Here is a 24,334-nt window from a genome sequence, read left to right as displayed (position 1 = left end):
TTGTATCCATCACATCACTTGATTTATTTTATTTACAAAAATGTGTATATACCTCTATTCTTAAGAGAGAGAAAACATCTGAGTGGCTTACAACAATGACACGTTAAAAACAGCACAGTGAAAACTATATTTAAAAAAATTAAATGGAAAATCGGCTATTATGGAAATATGTGTTCTTAATTTCCTGCATAAACCTGATGGAATAGAAAAGTTTTCAGCAGGTGTTTAGAAGTTGACACAGAAGTTGCCTGCTAAATTTCCATTCCACCATTCCACGTGGAGGCGGAATGAACAGGAACACCCCTGGGGACAAATGACACTAAAGACTTAGTTCCTTGTTACTGTCAAATGAGTCTTGTCAACTCTGGGAATAACCAGCGACGCTCCTGCATATGATTTCAGTGATCGAGATGGGATATAAGGGTTCAGGCAGACCTCGAGGTACCTTGGACCTAAGTTGCCAAGGACTTTGAAAAATTAATACCTTCAGCTCCTGCCAAGGAGAAGTGTTTCCTGCGGCATCCTGGGATCAAATCCAGCACTTGACTTTGCCTCTCATTGGCCCATCTGTCCTCCCTGCAAATGGCCTATCAGTTGACTCTGAGCAACTTGTTTTTGCATTTTTCTATCCAGCATATTTCAGCTTCAGTCACTTTTAGAAGACACAATTAAGCCTAATTAAGCTTTGTGTTGGCTCTTAATATGGTGGTGTTGGTAGTTCTTATTTTACTTTTTGTTCAGTACATCAGATCCAAGATTTGCCTTTGGCAAACAGCACTCCATCTACAGGTTTCACTTGTCTTTGAATGGAGCCACTGTTAAGAGAACCCAGTTAAGCCACTAACTGGTTTCAGATGCTGATTGTTCTTGGAGTCAAAGGATGGATTGGTGCACAACTGAGCATGTAACCCAGCCTTTGCCAACCCTGATGTCTCCAGTCATTTTGGACTACATTTCCCATCAGCCCCAGGCTTGCCTATTTCTCTCCCAGAGCTATAATTTTCAGAGTAGTTTAATAATCAATCTCTCTTCACAGGGAACTCTGAGAATTTCTAGCTCTTGAGAGCGGGGAATAGGAAGGGTCTCCAAATAATTCTCAGCACCCTTAACAAACAACAGCTCCCAGAATCCTTTAAAGTGGTATCATAGCGCTTTAAATGTAGGGTGTGAATGTGGCCATACAGGGGCAGTCCTTGTTCTGACCATGGAGTCTGGGGAGGTCACAAGTTGCTAGGCAGCCTTAAGAGCAGCATAGCAGGAAACAAGCATATTATCTCAGGTGGGCACAGTCCAGGGGAATGTTCTCCCACATTCATTTCCATAGGACTTTTGCAGAAGGACCTCCCAGTAGATCACACCCCTTGTTTGTTACTGGAAAGAAGGGGTGCCATTTAGATTTTCTCCCCCAGGTTACCGCTATGTCCTGGGGCAGCACTGCAGAATTTATAATCCCAGGCAGAGGGGGTGAGAGGCAAATTTCCCTTTTATGGCTGTTCTCAAACTTCCTCCCTCTCCCCGCCATGTTACTTGAGGGCTCACATGACTGGTCTCAACAATGTGGCCCGTTTCCCCCCTTTCCTTTCCTTAAAGATATATACTGTCTGACCTGCTTGGAACAAAGTTAATATTTGCAACTCATTAAAGGCAAATTATTCCACAGCGTTCCCATTTTAGAACGTCAGGCTGTTCCTGCAAGCAGGAGCTGTGATGACAAGAATAGAGAAGGTGACGCTTTCGGAAGGAGAAGACTTCTGAAATGGTGTTTAGCTCGGTTTACAGCTGAATCTAAGTGTTTTATTATTTATTTACTATTTATTTATTTCATTTATATCCCACCTTTTCCTCCAAGGAGCTCAAGGTAGCCCACATGGTTCTCCCCCTCCTCATTTTATTCTCACAACAACCCTGTGAGGCAGGTCAGACCGGCAAGCTTCACTCACTCAGTTTCCTGATGGGCAAGCGGGGGTATCCTTGGTCCTAGTCCGGCATTCTAACCACTACACCACACTGCCTCTCTCTTCCTCCAGTTTTCCCCTGCACTGACCTCAGTGGTGGACCTACATTTTGGGGGCCCTGAAGCTTGAACTGTCAAGGGGGTCCCTTTGCAACAAAGTCTGGTTAGTGACTTATCTTCTTCAATGGGGTTTTTCCACCCTTAGAGCATCTGTGCTACTGACTCTCAAACTTTGGGATTGTTGAAATACATACAGCAACAAAAATAATCATTTTGAGTCGTGCAACTCAAATTGGGTCTGTTAGACCCAACATTTTTAAGCAAAGTGGACTAAAGTAACTTCTAGGGTCCCCTCCAGGATTAGGGCCCCTGAAGCTTAAGCTTCAATAGTTTCATAGTAGATCCACTCCAACTGGCCTGTGAAATCATTTGCAGAGGTTTGCAGGGTGATGGACAGTGTGGAGACAGTTATAGCTGCTTCCATCATATGATGACAGTCACCCAGTTAAGCTGATTTGCAGTAGGTTCGAGCCAGGCAAATGGAAATACTTCTCCATGCATCTTCTGGAACTTACGGCCACATGAGCAATCCCAAGAGTTTTGTGTGTGGGGAGGGGGAGAGAGAGAGATCTGTGACTGGATTGTAATACGTCCTGCTGATTTAAATGGTGTCACTGGTGGAAACAAGCAGTTACTTGACTGTAGCCCTTCAGGGTGGCTGTGTGTTTAAAGGCTTCCCTTTCCCTGCACATGGAGAAACAGTATGCCAAGGGAGACTAGGCTGGCTTCTTTGCTCTGCCTTGCCTCTTTATGGTCACATCATTTCTCCCACCTGCAGTGTCGAAGCGATTCAGCCCAAGAAAACGTTTACCCACTTGATTCCCTTGAAAGTATAAACTGTCCCTGAGGGTTTCTTTAAGCAGGGATGGATCTTCCATGCAACCTTACTGGCTTCTGATCCACCCCCGGGCCCAATTCAAAGTGCTGGTTTTGACCTATAAAGCTCTACGTGACCTGGAGGGGAGAGGACTCACAATGGCTACTTGCCATGATGGCTGTGCTCTGCCTCCACAGTCGGAGGCAGAAATGCTTCTGAATACCAGTTTCTGGAAACCATGGGGAAGGGACAGGCATTTGGTTGACCACTGTGAGAACAGAATGCTGGCTAGATGAGATATCGGCCTGATCCAGCAGACTGCTCTTCAGTTCTTATGGGAGTAGCAGGGGACCACCTGCTATGGCGTCCTCTGGGTATATCCACCCTGTATAACACCCCCCTACCTCTCTAACCTTTGGTCAATACTGCTTATAAGCCTCCAAGCTATAGGGCAGTGGGGATCCTCCCGGCTTTTATCCTGGGAATTGGGAAACTTGCCAGCCGACTTCCTCTAGTCTCTGCTGGATGCAAGAGTCAGCCTGAGTCTCTGCAGAAAGCTTGTAGCTTGTAGTTTCAGCGCCTGGTGTGTGGGAGATAAGGCGGTCGTGGCCTAAAAAAAGCCAGTCAACCTCCAGTATTCTGGATGATAAAGAGTTTATTTTAGAAAAGCAATGATTAAGGAAGGAGGAGCGAGAGATAAGCAGAGTGCAATAATGTAAAATAAAATATAAACTTAGCATCCAGCTCGCCTAACACTTTGGGGCAAGCTCCAAGGTTCAGCTAACATGCCTGGTACCTTCTGCCTGGGTTTTCAAGGCCTTCTGGTGAAGACAAAAATCACCGTACCTATATCTTGGGTGGCTCAAGGGGTGGAAGAGAGGAGCCCGAGCAATGGGAAGAGGACCTGGGAGCACGTGGGGAGGGTTCCAGTCATCTCCAACCCACCCCAACACAAATGCATGATAGTGTTTCCACCGTGAGGTAGGTTTGGCTGAGAGGTAGTGACTGGTCCAGTGAGCTCCATGGCCGAGTGGGGATTCAAACCCTGGTCTGTCAGGTCCTAGGTAAAGGTAAAGGTACCCCCGCTAAATGGTAATCTGCGGGGAACCCAATTCAGTGTTAAATCACAGGTTTTCAAACGCTGGACTCCTAGGTCCTAGCCTGATGCTCTGGCTCTCATTACGCTTCATTGCTAAGAGGGGATTCCGGCTTCCAGTTCCTCTGCCCTTCCACATCCAGCCACTATCGTCAAACCACTGAGCCTTTTACTGTGCCCCCCCTCGCAATTATTCTTTTATTCATGCTGGTGGCACCTTTTCTCTCTGTTCTTCTATTTTAAGTGTCAGGGAAGGTGCTAGGTGCTGTGGGTAGGTTGAGCTTTAGTGCGTTTTCCACCCTCACGTCACAAGACCTCCCCACTGTGAGGCAGACGTTCTGGCGTAGTTCTGACTCAGTCCTTCAGAAATACCTTTGCCTTACTGACGCCTACTGCTTCCTGGGGCTGCTCTGCCTCCCGTCCTCATAAGCAGGCAGAGCTGGGTCTGGTCATGTGGGGTAAAGCAAAGGGAAGCATTCTCTCAGCGCAGGGGTCTCACTTTCCCCCTCACCCATTCCCCTCAAAAGAGTCGGTGGTTCTCTGAAGAGAGGGTTAGGAAGTTGATGCGAATTTTAATCTCTTTTAGTATTTTAACCTTTTGTACGTTCTAACCTATTGTCATAATCTTTCCTTGATTTTAGTGTTTATCTTTTTGTAAACCACTTTGAGGTTTGTATATTTATTTGCAATCAAGGTGTGTATAAATTTCATGAAATAAAATGAGTTAATAAATTCAGCGCTGCTGGGGCAGACCATGTGTTTGGGCTGCAACACTGTGGGTTCACATTCACACGGTCCTGTCTGCCCCAGTTGAAGGGAAGCAGGGATCTTCCCCAGGCCAGGGAGAGCATTTTTTATTAGGAAAGACCCAAGGTTCCCAGGGTCAGTCTGCAGAGAAAGGCCTGATTTTTGGGAGAGTGGAAAGGCAGTTTGGTTTAAGGCTCAGCTCAGCAAGCCAGGGGCAAAAGCATTTTATACACCACCTGTGTGTTTCCACCTTACCTTTGGGGCCTTGCAGTCTTCAGCCTGTGACTCACACGTACATGGTTGTTTCTTGTTTGCCACCTGAGCCGCAGGTGGCTTTCCTCGAGGGAACCACCTTTGTTCCCAAGGCCTTGCTGTTTGGATGGAGCGCTGCTGCGTGGCATGTTCTTTGTGGGGACTCACTGGGTGGAACACCCATGAAATTTGTGGCAACGTGTGGAGCCAGGAACACCCACCCGTGGCCAAAACATCGGGGCACATTGGGATCCCAACCTTGGATTCAGCCAGCAGAATGGGGATGTGCATAGTTCCAGTTGCCTTGCTTCAAAAAGGTTATTGTAGAGCTGGAAAAGTTCAGAAAAAGGCAACCAAAACAACCAAGGGGATGGAGCAACTCCCCTGTGAGGAAAGGTTGCAGCATTTGGGACTTTCTGGTTAGAGAAAAGGCGAGTAACAGGTGACATGATAGAAGTCTGTAAACTTATGCCCGGATTGCTGAGGTGCCATAAAGCACTTTAACTCGCGCCTCCTTGTACTGAACTGGCTTCCCCTCTGCAAAGCCAAAAGTCCCTTTTAAGTACCCAACTTTTGCTTTGAGATTTGGGATTCACCCAAATCTGCTGCACACCCCTCCTGTGAATTAGTGGCAGCCATGAGGGGGTTACGATGACTACTTTCATGTTTCAGCAGCCCATACGGCTGCTTTGGTTGAGCGGTGTTTTCCACATTAGATGTCATGCCTACATCAGCCCTTTGCCTTGAGACTTCTGCAGAAAGAACTGGCAAAGGGCTCTATGCCTTGAGCCTTTGGGGCTTCTGCTGCTTTGGCAATAACTTGCATTTCTTTGGAGTCTCAGGGCTTCCACCCTGCAGTGCCCTCCTCACCAGACCCCCTTGTAGCTTCCATCCTACATGCCAGAAAAAAACCCACCGTCTATTTGTTGCTCCAGTGGGCCTGCCCATCCCAGGAAGAGCCCCTGAGTGAGGCTGGGGCCTGATAAGGTTACTGATGAGGGGGTGGGGAGTCCCTGGCTTTGCTTTCTCAGCCACAGAAGCAGGGAGGAAGTGTCACGCTGGCAAAAAAAAAAGTCCCCAGTGGGGCTGAAGGGGAAGTTTGGGGTGGTTCGATTGGGATCAGTTTCCTCTTGCAAAGTGGGCTGGCTTACTGTAGGTTGTTATAAATAGCAGCAGGGTGGGACAGCACTAATGTGACAGACCAGCTGTGGGAGATGTCTGGATGGGGGTGGGATGGGGGAATAGCCACTGATGGGGGGGCATAAGTCTGTCCTCAGCAACTAGCTCAGTGAAACCTCCATGGCCAAAGGCAGTCCACCTCTGAGTGTCAGCTGCTGAGGACAAACTGGAAAGCTACCCTCTCTGTCATGCCCTGCTTGTGGGTTGCCAAGAAAGAAAGAAAGAGTTTGGATTTGATATCCCACTTTATCACTACCCGAAGGAGTCTCAAAGCGGCTAACATTCTTCTTTCCCTTCCTCCCCCACAACAAACACTCTGTGAGGTGAGTGGGGCTGAGAGACTTCAGGGAAGTGTGACTGGCCCAAGGTCACCCAGCAGCTGCATGTGGAGGAGCGGAGACGCGAACCCGGTTCACCAGATTACGAGTCTGCCACTCTTAACCACTACACCACACTGGTTCTCACTGGCACTCACAGAAGCATCTGACCAGTCACTGTTGGGAACAGGATGCTGGCCAATTGGACCTTTGGCCTGATCTAATAGGAAACAAAGCCTCTCCCTCCTTCCTTGGCCAGCATGGAAATCAAATGGACTAGCAAAGGACTTGCCTGTGTGAAATTCCAGATCGCCAATGGCAACCACACAAGTAGTTAACTACAGGACTGTGTCCAAAACAGGACCTGGGGCTGAGCTCTGGTTGCGGGTGTTGGTCTTTCCATGCTCCAAACAGGCCTAAGCCAAACCCCAGGTGCTTTTTGCTCGGTAACTGCAGATGCAACATTCTTTGAAGAGGATTTAACCTGGCACTGACCTGCATGCTAAGCTATTAGAGCCGTTGGTTACTCAAGCAAGTTGGCCTCTAGGGGGCCAGCGGAAGAACAGGGCGGCTGGAGTGGGGGGTGGGGATCCCCTTCCATCACTAATGCTGCTGCTATGGAGCACCTGTTAGGAGGAATCAAGGGGATTAGTTCCTTCCCTCCTTTCCCCTGTTTTTTCCAGCCAGATTGTAATTTCAGCCGTTGAAGCAACAGCTGGGTGGGCGTGGAGGCTGCAGCAAGCAGGGAGCCAGTTCCCACAGAAGGCGGAAGACAAATGATATTTCCCTCTATCTCTTCCCCCTTCTGCGAACTACATGGAGTTATAAGATGCAAACCTTCAGAGAGCTCCCAAAACTTTTAAGGCCCAATGTAAAGTGGGGGGCAGATGTGTTTCTGTGCATCTGTGGTTGGGGAACATTGTGCCAATGTTGTTACGCACAAGAGCAGTTACCCCATTTAAACATGGTGTTGATTGTGGATATTTCATAGAATCCTAGAATTGTAGAGTTAGAAAAGACCCCAAGGGTCATCTAGAGCAATCCCCTGCAATGCACTTGCGTGTGCACAGAAAATGGTACAGAAGTAAGAATTCAGCCACGTGCAGCTGTAGAAGCATATCACTTCTACAGCGATATGAGAAACTGCATCCAATAGACTTTTCCCTTGGGTGCCACTTTTGAAGCTGTTTGTCATGTACACTTAACTTAATGGAAAGAAGCACCATTCAGCTTAGTGGGCTTTTACTTCACTTATTGAAATATTTTTTATTATGCCACCTTTTGTACAAATCCCTAGGTGCTTTACAGCAGCCAAACCCAACATTGGGTGCCTCCAGACTAGTCACTATTTTGCATAGCGTAAATTTAGGGTTACACAGTTAAAGTGGGTTAATGCCATCTTGCACCCAAGGTGCAACAAACCCTCCTCTAAAATGAATACATATGGATTATTACAGTTTGTAAAGAGACTGAGAAATGGATTGAAAATTGTGAGAGGAAGGAATGATTCAACAGTCTGCAACCATACTGGGATGAATGTTCACAGCATTACAGTTCTATGATATAACCTCCATGAAGGCAAATCCGGATGAAAGGGCTCAGTAAACTGGTCATTTGCAGGTGCCCAAATCAAACTTCATAGAATCATAGAGTTGGAATAGACCACAAGGGCCATCGAGTCCAACCCCCTGCCAACTTTCAAGTAAATAGGCACAGAATAGGCTGCTTTACGGATGGGAGCCTTCTCTGGTCCTGGTCCTGGTCTTGGTCAACATAACAGGCTCTGTTCTCCAGTCCGAGAGGGTAGGCTTGTCTCAGAAGGCAATCTTTTCGGCCTTGGCATTGCCACACTTTGCTTCTGGCACAGCTCCTGTGCCTTCAACAGCTGCAGAATGTGCAAAGAGTCAACAGCTGCACTTTTGCTGGCCTGAGATAGTGAGACAGGGAGTTTGCCAATTGGGGCTTTTGGCCTTGGCAGGGTCTGAGGCAGAACAGTTCTGGGGCCAGGGGAAGGCAGCCAGTGAAGGAACCAGGAAGGGGATGGCTGCCTCAGAGGAAGAGAGACAGTAGGAGTTAGACTGTCAGAATAGGACTATGGAGAGACCAGAGTTCGAATCCTCACTTGTCCATGTAGCTCACTGGGTGACCTGTACGGCACTGGGTGTTTTCTCCACTCCCGAGCTAGAGATATAAAAATTCACCTCAGGAGCTGAAGGCCTCTTCTTGCCTTACCTCAGGGAACTTGACAACCCTGCGAAACATGTAGATGAATTTTCAACATAATTTAAAATAAAACACCACAAACGCAGAGAACAATGTCCTTGTGGATAATGTGGCTATCCTGAAAGAAAGAGCGGAAGCAGAAACAGCCGCTGAAGTGTCGGTTGGCAATTTTGTTGTTGTTGAGTTTGAGACAGGGAAATTGAAAAGAAAATTGGTTGGCCAGGTGATGCAATATCCTCTTCTTAATAAGGGGACTTCTGTAACGTTTGTCTTCCCTGAAAACATTGGGTTGAAAATAAACAAATCATGAGGGTTTTGCCACAGCTAACTTTAAATTACCCTGGACATTACAACTTCCCACATGGTTCTTTACCTTTACCTTTTTATCCATTAATTAACACAGGTTACATTGGCCATGTTATTTCCTAATTTTATTTTATTTCATATAATTTATACACCACTTTTTTTATTATTATTAAAAAAACACCTCAGAGTGGTTATGTTGGCCACAGGTAATTTGCAGGAAAACCTTTCCCCCACACTTTCAAATAAACATTACCATAAATTTGACACTTGCCCATGAAACATTAGTATGATGAAATTATTTTTTATTCATACTTTTAGATAAAACATTTGCCTTATTTATGTATTGATTGCATTTATGCCCCAGTTGTGAAACTGTTACATTGGTCGCATATTTTAAAACACAATAAAAAGAAAGCATTTGAACTACCTGCAGCATACTTCTTGAATATTTTTGTAGGGAAGATCAAGCCAGTCCAGTTAAGACACAAATATTTTAATCTTAATTGGAATTTAAATAATATTACCTAAAACACCAGTGATTATGTAAAGAAGCTTCCAAACGTCACATTGGTCACTACAGAATTGCCCTTTGGCACTTTTTCCATTGGGTTGAGTTGCCCCTTTACAGTGTGCCCTCTTGCTGCCACCGTGGCTGAACATAAAACAAGTTTGGGAAATTATTATATCTCTGCAACAGCTGCCACCTCTCCTTGCACACCTAGCTAGGGGAGAAAAACATTTTGTTTGCTCTCAACTCCCCTGCGAAAAGCAGGTCCCACATTCCAAAGGGAGGACACTGCACCTTTTGTCTAACCCATTTTCCATTGTCCTTCGTTGTAGTTTCCTGCCTTTTGCACGTCCTGTTGAGCTGAGTGAATTTATTGTGTGTTGAATTCCTTTGCCTCTAATTCATTTTATGTTTCTCAGATGCTTTTTAGGCCTCGGGGAAAGATTCCCTCCTTGTCTCTTTGTAGTTTTTCATTCTCTTCTGGTCAGAAATATACCATAGCCTCCCACCCCTCTCTTAGATTGGTAGCGCTTCCATTCTCCTTCTGAAGATTGGCTGTGCACCAGCTGATGGCTCCCCTTTTGCCTTAGGACCCACTTACTGCTCCTTCATGTTTTATTTCATACATTTCAAGCACTTAATGGACACAGAGCTGATTTTTGAGGGACTTTGTTATACAGAGAAATGGCTGTGTCTGCTTCTCAGTGAGAAGATCCATCAGAATTCAGTTGTGCCCAAAGTATATGCTTAAGGATATTTGAATCCTGTGTCTTTGGTACATTGTGCAAATCAAGCACCTTTCCATAGTATTTATTTTTGCATAATTTTATTCTGGTTTTGTTAGCCATAGAGAAAAATAATTCATAGTGGAGAATAATCCATTGGGGTTTAGGGCTGTCACAAGGAAGATGGAGGAAGCCTGTTTTCTTCTGCTCCGGAGGCTAGGACCCAAACCAATGGATTCAAATGGAGGTGCTTTCTGATCTATAATTAATTTTAAAGACTATTCCCTGGTATTGAAAGTAGGGTTCAGAGATCAGTGTTAGGGGATTCCCTATTCTGCTTAACCCCCCCCTGCAATTTCCTTTTTCTGCTCCACCCCCCCTTCCCAAGGGAAGGCTCTTTCTTTAATTACTCATATTAATGAATCCTGGAGAGGTGGCCCATGGAGCCATTGTGGTGGGGCAAGGTCTGAGGATGTGTAAGGGCTGGGCGATGAGTTTCAATCAAGGCAGCCAGGCCCCGCTGTTAATGCTCTTTGGGATTAATTGCTTGCACCACTGCTGGTTCCACTTAAGCCAGGAAGCGAAAGATAATTAAAAAAAAAGGAATGGCTGAAAAGCTGCAGCTTCTACTCTTCATTTGACAGGCAGGCTGGGAGGGGAATAAAGAGAAGAGCTAAATAATCAGGAGATGGGGAGGGAAGCAGCAGCAGTTGTGCTGCGATAAATGTAGACGGTGCCCTCAAACAAACACATCTAGGGCTTTACATTTTTTGTCATTTGGGATATGTGCAAATGCAGTTAACAACATGTGAAAACCCAGGAGTAGTGCACTTTAAATGGGAATGTTGTTGTTTAGTCGTTTAGTTGTGTCCGACTCTTCATGACCCCATGGACCAGAGCACGCCAGGCACTCCTGTCTTCCACTGCCTCCTGCAGTTTTGTCAAACTCATGGTGGTAGCTTCGAGAACACTGTCCAACCATCTCGTCCTCTGTCGTCCCCTTCTCCTTGTGCCCTCCATCTTTCCCAACATCAGGGTCTTTTCCAGGGAGTCCTCTCCTCTCACGAGGTGGCAAAAGTATTGGAGCCTCAGCTTCACAACCTGTCCTTCCAGTGAGCACTCAGGGCTGATTTCCTTAAGAATGGAGAGGTTTGGTCTTCTTGCAGTCCATGGGACTCTCAAGAGTCTCCTCCAGCACCATAATTCAAAAGCATTAATTCTTTGGCGATCAGCCTTCTTTATGGTCCAGCTCTCACTTCCAAACATCACTACTGGGAAAACCATAGCTTTAACTATACAGACCTTTTGCCATGGCCAAGGGGCTTGAATAACTCACGAGAAGCTGTGAGCTATGCCATGCAGGGCCACCCAAGATGGACAGGTCATAGTGGAGAGTTTTAAATGTGATCCACCTGGAGCAGGAACTGGCAAGCCACTCCAGTATCCCTGCCAAGAAAACTCCATGGACAAAGACAGCAGGCATATAAATGGGAATAACAGTTTCTAAACATGTTGCTTTTGAATGTGAGTGGTCTGAAGAATGTGCTCCCTCCTGCAAATGGATGAAGTTCTATAGATGCGCACTGATGGTTTTCATAGAATTGTATAACTTGGGCCCTCTAGTCCAACCCCTTGCAATGCAGGAATTTGGCCCACAGTCGTCCCTGGATGAGCTTGAACCACCAACTGTCTGGTTAACAGCAAGACGGTCAACGTCCAGGTTTTCCTCCATACCAGAAAAGGATGGAAGAGGACGAGAATTTTAATACTAGCATGCATGTGTATTTCAATGTCAGTTTGGACATCATTTTTTAGATGCCCAAAAGGTAAAACTGAGTTCAAGCTCCTCTTGTGAAGAGAGGTGGTGTGCAGACAATCACTGGGTAGGTTTATAAAGTTACACATCAAGCATGAGGAACTTCCTGCCTATTGGCCACATGTGGCCCTCTAGGCATCTGTCTCTGGCCCTCAGGACTCTCACTGTCCCTGTTCCATGCCCTCAGGTGCTTTTGCCTGGCTGTGATGATGCCTTCTGTGGTGCCTTCAAACTTGGCAGAGGGTGTCAAGTGCACCCCATGAGTTTAGATTTGTGAAATCACGATGGATCTCTCTTTTGCCCCTAGCACAGCAAGCCCACTTTAAAAAAAAAAGAATCAAGCTTTTGCAGTTTGGAAAGTGACAAGGAAATGCTCTGGAAAGTGTGGGATAAACAAAGGGTGAATGGGAAGGTGTTTACTGCCGTCGCCCCCTGCCCACAAGTGAATTAGGATAAATGCACAAACAAATCAGAATAAATGCTCAATAAAGACTGTAAATGGGACGCGGGTGGCGCTGTGGGCTAAAGCCTCAGCGCCTAGGGCTTGCTGATCGAAAGGTCGGCGGTTCGAATCCCCGCGGCGGGGTGCGCTCCCGCTGCTCGGTCCCAGCGCCTGCCAACCTAGCAGTTCGAAAGCACCCCCGGGGGCAAGTAGATAAATAGGTACCGCTTACCAGCGGGAAGGTAAACGGCGTTCCGTGTGCGGCTCTGGCTCGCCAGAGCAGCGTTGTCACGCTGGCCACGTGACCCGGAAGTGTCTCCGGACAGCGCTGGCCCCCGGCCAATAGATGTGAGATGGGCGCACAAACCCCAGAGTCTGTCAAGACTGGCCCGTTCGGGCAGGGGTACCTTTACCTTTACCTTTAAAGACTGTAAATAGTCTAACCTCCAGATAAGCTCTGTGCAAGCAAATCAGGATGAATGTTCTTAGTACATAACAGGCCATCTGGAGGAACCCATCCTTGCCTGGGTGGAGACTGGGGACACATAGATGTGCAGGTGTGTTGAAACCTCTGGCTTTTGGGTGGCTGGAATGTTGCCTTCTATACAGAATCACATTCACGGGCTGGACTGTTTCTGCCTCTAACCCTGCCCTGCACTGGCATGCAGCCTCTGGAAGTTTGCCCATGAGGGAACGCAGCTCTCCTTGAGCTGAAAAAGTTTTCCAACTCATTATATGTAGTGTAGGGGAAGTAGATTGAGGGGGAAGGGAATCCCTGTCCTATAATTCTAGAGCTCAGGGTCCACCAAAGGAACTAAGGGGCAGTAAATACAGCACAGATTAAAGGAAATACTTCACACAGTGCATACCTCATCCTAGGAATACACTGCTGCAAGATGTGGCAAACGCCGCTTTCTGTCTTTAGAAGACCTTTTGACATGTCCATGGAGGAAGTTGGGTCTAGCAACCGCAACCAGTCATGACAGCAACACGGAGCCTCCATCTTTTGAAGCAGGACACCTCTGAGTATCCTGTGCCTTCATGTCCTGCTTGTGGCCTTTCCAGAAGCACCAGACGTTGTGACTTCTTGAGCTTTGCTCCTTCGCAGAACTGGGTGGATTATTCATTTCTAGAATATTCAGTTTGAGGGCTGACACTGATCCTCTGATCTGGAAGCCCTGCTCCCTCAATCCCATATCAAGGAACCGGGGAGGGACAGGCACTCTGCACATGCTCATAATATTGCAGAGCTGAGCCCAGGCATGGAAATGAGTTTTGCAGGCAGAATTCTGATCTGCAGCAGAGCAATGCTCCTCCTCATCCTAGATACGTTGAGTGTGCATAATTGGCGGTGAGCTATAGAAGCACTTTGCAGCTGCTCCAAAGTGCTCTTGTTGTTGCACTATATGTTCCAAGACTGACTACTAAGCCAGTCCCTCAACTGACTACCTGCAGATTGCTCTGCATTGTCTTTTAAGAGGCTTGATGTCAGCCGAAGATTCCATCTCTGGTCTCTTGAGACCTAACAGAATGACTGTGGGTGTTCTCCTCCACCGTAATGTTCCCCGGGATAAATATAGTTATCTCCATAAGGCTGGTGTTAGCTTCTCCCTCTTAAAATTCTGGATGTTGAAGGCTATGCTTTTCTTATTTGGTGAGAGGGAACACCAAATCCCTGAGGGTGGGAACGGAAAGGCGGTGGGGTGGGGGTGACATGGGAGTTGAGTTTTTTATTCTTCCTCGAGTGGACCTTCTTGCCAACTTTAGTTGGAAAGAATGACACAGAGCTTGGACCTTTTTTTAGAAAGCACCAAACCATCCTCAAGTTGATCTCTGGCCAGGATTTATGTTTTTTTAAACAGCTCAGTAATGCAGGATACCTGTTTTCTCCAACTATGCAACTTGAGAAGCAACATTTAAACTTGGCCTGGGGGATTTCAGTTTTATATCACTCAGAAGAAAAAGATGGGCAATGGACTTTTTTTTGAGATGGGGGGAGCCATGTAAGTGCTGGACTCCAGGGACTCGTACTTGATAGAAAAACAGGGCAAGGATGAACCGATGTAGCACTGTCTCACACCACCACACCCAGTGCACACTTCAATCACATGCCTTCGCCCAGAGAATCCTGGGAATCATAGAATCATAGAGTTGGAATAGACCACAAGGGCCATCGAGTCCAACCCCCTGCCAAGCAGGAAACACCATCAGAGCACTCCTGACATATGGTTGTCAAGCCTCTGGAAATGGTAGTTTCCCCACCCACAGAGCTACAATTCTCAACACCCTTAACAAACTACAGCTTCCAGGATTCTTTGGGGGAAGCATGTGTTTTAAACGTGTGGTGTGGATCTGGAGGCTGTTTGTATCAGAGCTGCTGCCCTGAGACATATGGCAAGGGTGGAACAACGTGACCAGCCAAGCCTTTATGATGGCCCATGACCAGATTGACAGATGTGTTCTGGGCCAGCAAAGACTTGGGTGGGGGGTGGGTTGTGAGGCCCGCAGACCCTGCTGGTTTGTAGGCCAGGCCCTGATCTCTCCATAGTGGGTTGCCGGCCAGTCACATGCAAAAGCTGACCCATGGCAGTTCTTTGACAGTTTGTAAAACCCAGGAAGTGGTAAAACTTGCTCACAGCTTCACTTCTATAGAGGGAGTGCTGTTTGCTTGTTATTGCCTTTATATCTCACCTTTCTTTCAAGGAGCTCAAGGCGGTGAACTGTGTTGTCCCCCACCCCATTAATATTGAGTCCACCAAAAGTACAGTATATGCCTTTTTGTGCTCCAATGAACTTAACACCCTATCCCACACCTATGGGTCGATTTTATCACTAGGATTTTTTTTGTTTTGTTAATTTATTGCATTTATATCCCACCTTTTTCTATTCCACCTTGGATCAGTCTCTCTCTCTCTCTCTCAGCCTATCTGAGGCTAAAATGAGGAGAGGGAGAGCCATGGATGCCCCTTGAGCTCCTTGTAGGAAAGTAATTTGAAACAATCCTGTGCACATGGCTTGTTGTGTGTGTGGGTGTGAGAGAGAGACAGGGCGACCTAACAAAATGCAGGGTTTGGAAGCTTTGCTGAAGCTGCTGCTGGGACCCAGTCGACCTCAGTTAATGAATAGCCCGGAAGGTCAAGGAAAAGGAAATTCCCCCCTTGTGAGTCGCAGTCAAATGCCCTGAGGCAGGGGTGGGCTCTGCAGCCTCAGCCAGAGAGTCATTTTGTTTTCGTCCTACCGAGTCAGTCAAAACTGGATGTCCAGTTGGTGTGGCAGGCAGAGAAGAGCCAGTCCTTTACTCCAGCAGCTGCCAAGCTAGCCAAGAGGCTTTGTGCCCCAACCATTATTGAGTAAGTTGCTGTCCTAACCCCTCCCCAACACAGTGAGGCCAAGTGGGGACTTGAGAGTGGAGGAGACTCAGGGAAAAAAATGGGAATAAGGGGAGGGAGAGAGATGAATTTCTAAAAGTTTATGATGTTGTCGTCTTCCTGCAGTTTGACCCCTAATCTCAGATGGCCGGGAGGGGTGGGGAGAATGGCACACTCGGCTCGTATTGGAGGCACTCTTGTGTCACTTCACGTGTTCTAGGACTGTTTTCCTGTTCTGGGATTGAGGCCTAGCTCAGATGAAGCCCCCCAAAACACCCAGGCATTTTGCTCCTGAAAAAAAAGTGTTGAGCAGTTCAGAGGGGGATGATTAACACGGGATGGGCGGCGGGGTCAGGTGGGGAAATAATTTGTGAAACGGCAAGCAGTTCTGAATAAAAATTAACATGGAAATCTGGGTTTGTTACCTTTAACTGTGACAATCAATCTTTTGCACAAATGGGTCAGCCAAAGGCCTTGCATCCATCTTGTTGCCTTCCCTGTGGTCCACTTTTAAACTGCAAGCTCCTTGGGTCAGAGACCGGTCTCTTTCTCATGGGAAGCTGCATTATAATGAGCCAGACCATTGGCCCATCTAGCTCAGTATTGTCCACAACTGGCTGGTAGACAACTGACATTGAAGAAGGGTTTTCTCACAGCCGTATCTGGAGATTCTGGGGACTAATCTTGATACCTTTGGCATTCAAGGTAGATGCTCTAGTACTGAGCTGCAGCCCTTCCCCTAACATGGAGTGCCCCAGCTTCTCTCTTCCCGCTTTTGAAGGTCACTCTCAGTTCTTCTCCAAGGTGGCAAGGGCCACAGAAGGGGAAAAGACAACCCCAAACCTAAATGAAGGAATGTTTCCTCTTTCAGACGTGGGGTGCTCAGCTGGACACACACCTACACACCCCTGAAGTGGCAAAGTCAGCCTCTGCCTTGAGCTAGATTAAGAACTTTGAGAACTTAAAGTAGAAATGTCACTTGATCCAGGGACAGTCCACATATATATTGGCCCATTCCTACCTATTTTTCTTAATGGTGACATGGACCATTCATAATGTAAGAATATTCTTCACAACTGTGAGCAGGGCAGTGTGGTGGGGTAAGTGAAGACAAACTACAACAATTAACAATAACGTTCACCGCTCCTGCTGCACAAAAAAGCCCCTTGGTTCCTGAAATTCATTCTGATTGTGCAGATAAAATATAACTGATAGATTTCTACACAGGATGTGGCATTAGTGTGTGAAAACAGTCAAGATCCAATGATCCCCAGGCATGCACCTAAGCAATTATGTGGTCTTCTACAATTTCCCCTTCCAACTGCAAGTTCTCAGGCTTCAGCAAAACCTGTTCAGTGGAGTGACATGGAGGAAGAAGCAGTGTCCTTAGGATCCATCACCATGTTTTAAATAGGTCTCTAGTTAAATATTCAACATTATATTCACTCCCACCAGAGTTACTCCGCAAGAATAAAAGTTGATGACATCAATCTGCACAATATGTATCTGAATAAGTTCAAAGTAACTGAGCCAGTTGTTAAATCATTTCAAGTTAATGTCTGGATCAGAACTGAACAGGACAAGAGAGAAGAAATACTGCTAAACATTTAGGTTCAATTCCACGTTAGGGTTGGGTCTCAGCTATGCCAGTTTCAAAATGAAATCATACCACACACTTCAGTGAAAAACTTTTATTCTGCGCTGCTATGCGAATCAGCTGGCTCGCAGCAGAAGAAGGCTGCTCTTTTGCTGAAGTGCTGTGGTGGGAGCCAGGTGACTCACATCCTAGCATGGCAGCAAAAAAGCACTTCTATGTGCCAGCTAGCCAGATGGTGGAGATGTCACGTGCCACCTGGTGCACAGGTCACAAGTGACCAATAGCCAGGTGCAAAATGCACCTAGTACCTAGTGAGTTTCGATCGCTGGCAGGAGCAGGGACAGAAGGCTGAGTAGATGTGTATAGGATTGTGCTCTGATATCATAGGATGAAGCAATGACCACCAACCTGGCCAGCTTAAAAGGTGCAAAGATAAATTCAAAATGCACAAGGCTACTAGCCATGATGGCTATATGCTCCCTCCACTGTCAGTGGCAGTATGCTTTTCTGTAGGCTGCTTGCTGGGGAATCACAAGCTTCTGTGCTCGGATCCTGTTTGTGGGCTTCCCACAGGGATATCTTGGCTGGCCACTGGGACAACAGGATGCTGGACTAGATGATCCTTTAGCCTTATCTGGTAGCCAGCCTCTTCTTGCATACTTGATTGCTAAATTGTTACCCTATTGTGGCTATTATGTGCCTGTGACAGGCGTGTGGAAAAACCTTGTAGCACCGCACTGGGAATAGGCGCGACCTCTCCAGTTGCTACTTTCAACCCTTTCATACGGCTGACTGACATGAGGCATTGCGTCCAGATCACCCCAATTCTTGAGATTCTTGGGAGGAGCTCCATCTCTCTCCCCGTCTCCAGATGGCAAGGAGTCCAGTACCCTTGCAGGGTCTGTGCCACTTGAGTGATCTATGTGTGGCTCCAGAGGTGGTGAGCATCCTGGGCAAAAGGGTTTGAAAACCTGAGCGCATCGCACGGTCCTGGACACGGGGACCACCCAGCTCTGTGCCACAGACCTCTGAGGACCCTCCTGCCGCTGCAGGCTGCTGTTCTTCAGGATCAGAGCTGCTGGCTGTGGTGCTCACATCTCTCTTGTTTGTTCCAAGCCACCAGCGAGTGTCCCCTCCTCCCCCTCCATCTCCTCTTTCAAGAGAGAGGAGGAGCGATGCAGTTTGAACAGCCCAGACAGAGTACAGTTTTGAGCGAGCTTAGCCAGTTAACTTCCTGCTCTGAGTTGGATGTGCCGAGCTGAGCAAGCCTGAAGCGTTGGTCCGTCTGCCTGCCTCTCTCCTTCTTTTTGTCCTCCGGAGAGAGCCTCATCCATCCATTCATCCCTTGTGCTGGTCCTTTTTTGGTTCTGATTCCCCACCCCAATCCCCTTTACTTTTCATGCCCAAAACGCCCCCAGCAATTCACCTAACGGGAGACCCAGTTGGGGATTGATTGGGGGGTCGTTTGGCCTCAGTCTTGGATTATGTCTCGGATAGAGTCGTTGGCCAGATCGAGAAGTGATCGTGCGAAGGAGATCGCCTTGAAGGTTTGTCCCTGCTCAGCTCTTGAAGTTTGGGGGTGATGGAGGGACATTTCACATTGCCTTGTCTAGCGTCTGTGTGTCTAGTGGGGGACTGGATGTGTTGGGGTGACCTTCTGGAAAGAGGAGCGAAGGTTCTGGGGTGCCTTTGAGACTGTTGTGGCATGATGGGGTGGGGGTGGAGACACATTTGTGGGACAGGCATATGATCTTTTCAATGGAGAAGGCTTTAGAAATATTGGGGTGTGGGGCATGATCTTGGGACATTAGCAGCCTGCTCTTTGTAACCTCTTTTTGCCCTTTGAAGTGTCTTTGTACGTTGATGTTGTTGGTTTCTTTTTTGGGAGGGGAAGCTTCTGTCTGAGATTCAGAAGTTATTCTATGTTTTAAACATTGAAATTGTTTGTTTGTTTGAGAGAAACAAAACACACACATGTCCGACTCTTAATCAGATTTGGTTTGATTTGTAAAAGTTTCCAGGCTCAGTGAAATTAGCGACCCCCACAAGCTCAACCCTTGAACACATTTGCCTTTCACTGACTTTTCAAATAAATATTCTCGCCAAGGATCCCAGCCAAATGCCAAATATTCTCGATCTGCTTTCCTGACCCTGCATGTGCGTTTTGGCAAGCTTGTTTCGACTTGTGGCCCTGAAGGAAACCCTCAATTTTATTTTACTCTTTTAAAACAAAATGCACCCTCCCTCCCACACCCCGTTTTCCCCTCCCAGATCTCGCCTTGCCAGATGTCCTATTATTCTTCAACGGGTGAGCAATCAAGTTTCTCTGTGATGCCACATGAAAGGGGCACAGAACAGCTCTGCTGTGTGTCCCAGATATTTAGAAATTTCATTCCCAGACTTCTGAATGGGTATTTGCATCTCTCTCCTCCCCTGCCCTTGGGTCATTTTCATTGGGGATCCCCCTCCCTTCCTCACCATTATTTTTCTTACATTGCTTAAACCTTCCTTCTGTGGTTTCCCCTGTGCTGATTCCTGCATCCAGGGAGCAAAAGTTGGACCATGTTTTCTAGCTGACTCTCACCTCTGCTTCTGTGCCTCCCTGGCTGCTCAGCCTTTGCCTGGCTTTTGCTACTGTTCCTTTGTGTGTGGCAAGACAATGGGATATTGGAGGGGGGCGGCTTTTAACCCAACAGGGCCAGTTGGGAAAGGAGGGCTCTCTACACCAATGCCACGTGGTGATGGAGGTCCTCCAGCCCAAGATGGGTTCCACAAAAGGGCCACCGTACGTGCCATTCTCCAAGGTGTCTCTGTTTAGCGCAGAACTCTTTTGAGTTTTGTATATTGGACCTTGTGCTTCTGCTCAGGTTGCAAAATTCAGGTTGTGGTACCACAATTCAGAAAGTTTGGGTAACTGGACCCCTCTTTCTGGGCAGACTTTTAACACATTGTGGCTTGAGATCCCTTTTGCTTTGGGGTGCTGATGGTGTGAGCACCCCTGTTAGGTTGCCTTTTTCTTTGCCTGAAATTGATCTACTTATGTCCGTCCATTTTCCAACCCCCCATGTCAAAACAAAATATAATCAAGAGCTAATTTAAAGCTGACTTGGGGAGAGTGGAGGGGGGGGGGGACTCTCTGCTTCTCTAGAAGAGGGTGACCTAAAAGTGTGGATTCTTTAAAAAAAAAGTTCAAAAGTAAAGCCTTGGAGTAACCTTGTGAAATGAAACAGCCAAGAAAAGGGAACAGCCTCTGTTTACTGCTTCCTCCCACCATTAACCCCTTCAGTTCCCCAGCATTAGGCAGAGAGAGGGTGGGGGTGGGGACCTTTTATGCTCCAGCTGCCCTTATGGGGAGATTTATTTATTGGCCGTTGCGTGATGGAAGAATGTCTATAACAGGCACGGATTTTTGTAGCTATTTCAAAACAAAATATGACCCGCCGAGCTTAAAATAGCTGCTCCTTCTTAAAACTTCTATTTTCCTCCTCAGAGTTTCCCTCCCCTTTTAAGCGAATGTTAACATGGCTGGAGGATAAACAGCCACAAATTAATGTGTTTAGTAAATATGGAGCACGCCTAAATACTTGAGGCTGGTGTTAGTGGGTTGGTTAAAACTAAGCAGTGTATTTGCCAACAGGGGGGCGGGATAGAATCTTACAGTTGTAGACTTGAAAGGCACCCCAAGGGCCATCTAGTCTAACCCCTGCAATGCATGAAGTTGCTTATACATTAGGATGACCCAAACCCAACCCTGTTGATTTTTAATTTATATAAATGTATAGCTAATAGCACTTTTAACTTGTAAATGCACTACATTTGTTCTCACAAACACCCTGTGACATATTTCCATTTTACAGATGGGGGGCCAAGGTTGAGAGGAAATGTGACTTGAGCAAGGCCACTTGAGCCCATAGCAGGAATAGAACTGAAACCTCAAAAACTTGCACTATTGCACAGCAGCCCCAAGCCACAAATATTTGGGAGTAGGTCCTATTGAAGTCAGGGGGACCTTCCTTCTGAGTAAACTTTTCTAGCAACATACTGCTCAAGGTCTTGCTGTGCATCTGCTTAGTTGTTAGCATATATCAAGAGTCAGGGAGTTTCACAGAGGATGGAAGGAACAAATGCCATGACAGATATAGATTGAGCCCTATCTAAAGCTTTTAAATTAACACTGGAGTGAGCATCTTAAGAAATGTGAGAATCTCCCTCCTTGGAGCTGAGGATGTTTTAGGTAAAATACCTCCTTTCTTGGGACAGAGGGGGTTGGGATAGATGACTCATTGGTATACCTGCTAACTTTTTTTGTTCCACTAGGGGTTTTTTGCGGGGTGGGGGAGGAGAAGAGATGGGTAAACTTTTGGGGGGAGTCCTCTCCCGAAGAAGAGGGCTTGGCTCTGTTCTCTGTTGTGCCCCTATTGTTTGGCATGAGAAGGGCAGGGGCGCTCCTTTCGGTGCCAAGGCACAGCTGAGAACTGTAATGAAGCTACAGTGATAAGCAGAGTGCCCCTGAGCATGTGCTGGGTTCCAGCCACGGCCTGCCCCTATTCATGTAGGGCAATGGTAAATTACCTTCCATTGTGGAAGGCCATGACTTCCACCCCAGCCCCTCTCGTTTTACAAATATAAAGAGCAGTGGCCTACTCCCTCCCCCTTCTCCTCCAGCATCTTGTGAAACGAGGAGGCCTTGCATGATGCAATAGCTCTCGGTATCTCGAAAGCAAGCCCAGCAGCCCGGTTTCCGTCCTCGCCTGGTGGGAGGCTCCCGGGGCCCCAGCTGGTGCTGCGAGAAAGGGGAGCGGGTGGGGAGAGGCAGAGGTTTCCGTCAGGCTGGCGAGGCGCCAGCCAGGCCCTCTGCAGTTGGCAGCTGTATTGGGCAGCACTGCCAACAAAGCCCCAAGTCCCTCTTGGGTGCCAAACGAGGCAGGCGATAATAAGGCAGATGTTCCAGCGGAAACTTGAGGTTTTGCAGGCAGGGTGGAAGAATAATCGCTCCCCATGCCCCAAAAGACTAGGGTTTTGAATATGCTGTGTTAACCTGAGGAGTTAAAATCCCCCTGTTCATGTGCCTCTCTCCATTACTCAGCATTTGATGACATGATGACACCCGGCTGAGTGTCTGTGAAGCCACTTCTATGGGAAAGAGCAAGGGATTTGGGGTTGAGGCAGAAGGAATTCTGCCTGCCTGGTATTTGTTCTACCACAAACTCATTCACACATGCAAACAAACCTGCATGTGTGAATGGGGCCTTGCAGTTTGAAAAGAGCCAAAAGCCTACCTAAGGCAACCTACAAAGAAAACCACCCCCCTGTTTTGTCCTTAAGATTTCCCCCTGGAGGTAAGCTATTTTGTAATGGAAAGGCAACTGAGGTGACTGGCTTCATGAACTCAGGTCTCCCACATGTAATCCCAGTGTTTTTTTCACTGGTGCTTAATTTCTAGAGGAAGAGGCTGGCGCTCAGTCCTGTATGGATGTTGCATTTCTTGACCTGGATGTGGTTGCACACCTGGGAAGGCATTCTGCATATGCTCAGGAGCATGTTCAGTCATTACACAATGGGAAACAACACATTCTGCACATGTTCAGGGTCACCTCCTGTCTCTGTTGGGATAATAAAAATTAAAATAGCCCTGAGCATATGCAGAGTGCCTTTCTCTGCTTTTGCTGATCCCTGACATTGAAAGCAGGCCCCAGGCTGAGCAAGTCTGCAAATTATGCCTTACACATGGTCAGTACTCTCATTTTATGTGCTAATACAGGATTAAAAGCCTTGGTTCAGGGCAACATTCAAATATCTCTCCATCCTTCATGCTGTGTCTTTCGCTCCACAAATACACACACAGTTTGCCGCAGACACTGTCTTCCGCACAATTTTTAAAATTCTCGGCAGAGAGAATTTTATCTGAGTGTTATATTGGAGAAGGTGTAAGTTTGCCACTACCCTGTTACGTATTTGGTAGCCAAAATTAGACACACCTTTCTCATCAGGGGGAATAAAACCCCTGATGGTTAATCCTGTAGCAGGGGGCCCTGAATTTGCTGGGTGTGGGGGCTTTCTCTACAGAGTACTTAGCAGGATGAGTGATCCTGGCAGTAACTCAAAACAAGTCCCATGTTGTCAGTCCTCTCTCCCTCTCCCCAATTATTTTGAGCTTCTCCAGGAATGAATGAGCCAGGCCTTTGGAATGCGGCCATCTCCTGAGGACCCCTCCCCAAACAGCTGCCATGTCCTTTAGTCAATAATAATCCACAAATTCATTATAGGCCCTGCAAATTCCGGCCTCTTTCCCCCATTGTTATTGTTTGTGGAGATCAGAGGAAGAGGGTAGCCATGTGCACTCAGGCAGGGTGAAAGGGGGAGTGAGGGGGGGACAGGGGAAGGGGGAGCCGCCTTGCGCCATCTTATTCCTGTGTCGAGATTGCCAGCAGCTGAATTGATCTGTCTGTCCTTTGTTCTCTTGGGATGTTGTGGCAGAAGTGGATCTCTTTGTTTAGGGCAGTCTGCTAAGAGAGAGCCCTGGCGGATACCCTGGAGAGCTGCTGCCTGTCAGAGAAGATAATGCTGAGCTCGACAGACCTATGGCCTGACTCAGGATAAGGCATCTTTCTGTGTTTCTGTGAGCCAAACTGCTGCCTTCTTGATATGTGTTGGACTAGGAGCTGGGAGAGACCGGGGTTCAAAACCCCACTCAGCCATGAAACTCACCTGGCAGCCTTGGGCCATTCACTGCCTCCTAGCTTAACCTGCCTCACAGAGTAGTTTTGAGGATAAAATGGGGTGGAGGAGAACTATGTGTAGCACCTTGAGCTATTTGGAGGAAAGGCGGGATATAAATGGAAAAACTAAACTTCAACTCCCATCATCCTTAGCCAGTACAGCCATTTTATACTACAACCCCCATCAGGACCAGCCAACATGATGGAA

The 24,334-nt window shown here is 47.2% G+C and overlaps 1 protein-coding gene across 9 annotated transcripts in view; it reads left to right on the top strand.

The window, feature by feature from the left end:
* Window positions 1-24,334, top strand: part of ARHGEF2 (Rho/Rac guanine nucleotide exchange factor 2) — a 111,109-nt gene that overhangs the window by 40,203 nt on the left and 46,572 nt on the right. The window contains exon 1 of one of the 9 annotated variants that reach the window (XM_082204265.1): window positions 15,770-15,792. The exons of 7 other annotated variants lie outside the window; for them this stretch is intronic. Coding sequence is in view for 1 of the 2 variants with exons in the window: in XM_082204273.1 (XP_082060399.1) it covers window positions 18,892-18,954 (63 nt within the window). In the remaining variant the exon portion in view is untranslated. Of the gene's footprint in view, window positions 1-15,769; window positions 15,793-18,610; window positions 18,955-24,334 lie in introns of those variants that run through there. One more of the 9 variants, XM_082204273.1, reaches the window with a different exon arrangement.

This window comes from Podarcis vaucheri (genome assembly GCF_965113315.1).
Source record: "Podarcis vaucheri genome assembly, chromosome: 16".
NCBI lineage: Eukaryota > Metazoa > Chordata > Lepidosauria > Squamata > Lacertidae > Podarcis > Podarcis vaucheri.
Note: the sequence above shows the minus strand (reverse complement) of the source record. Positions and strands in the feature narration are given on the sequence as shown.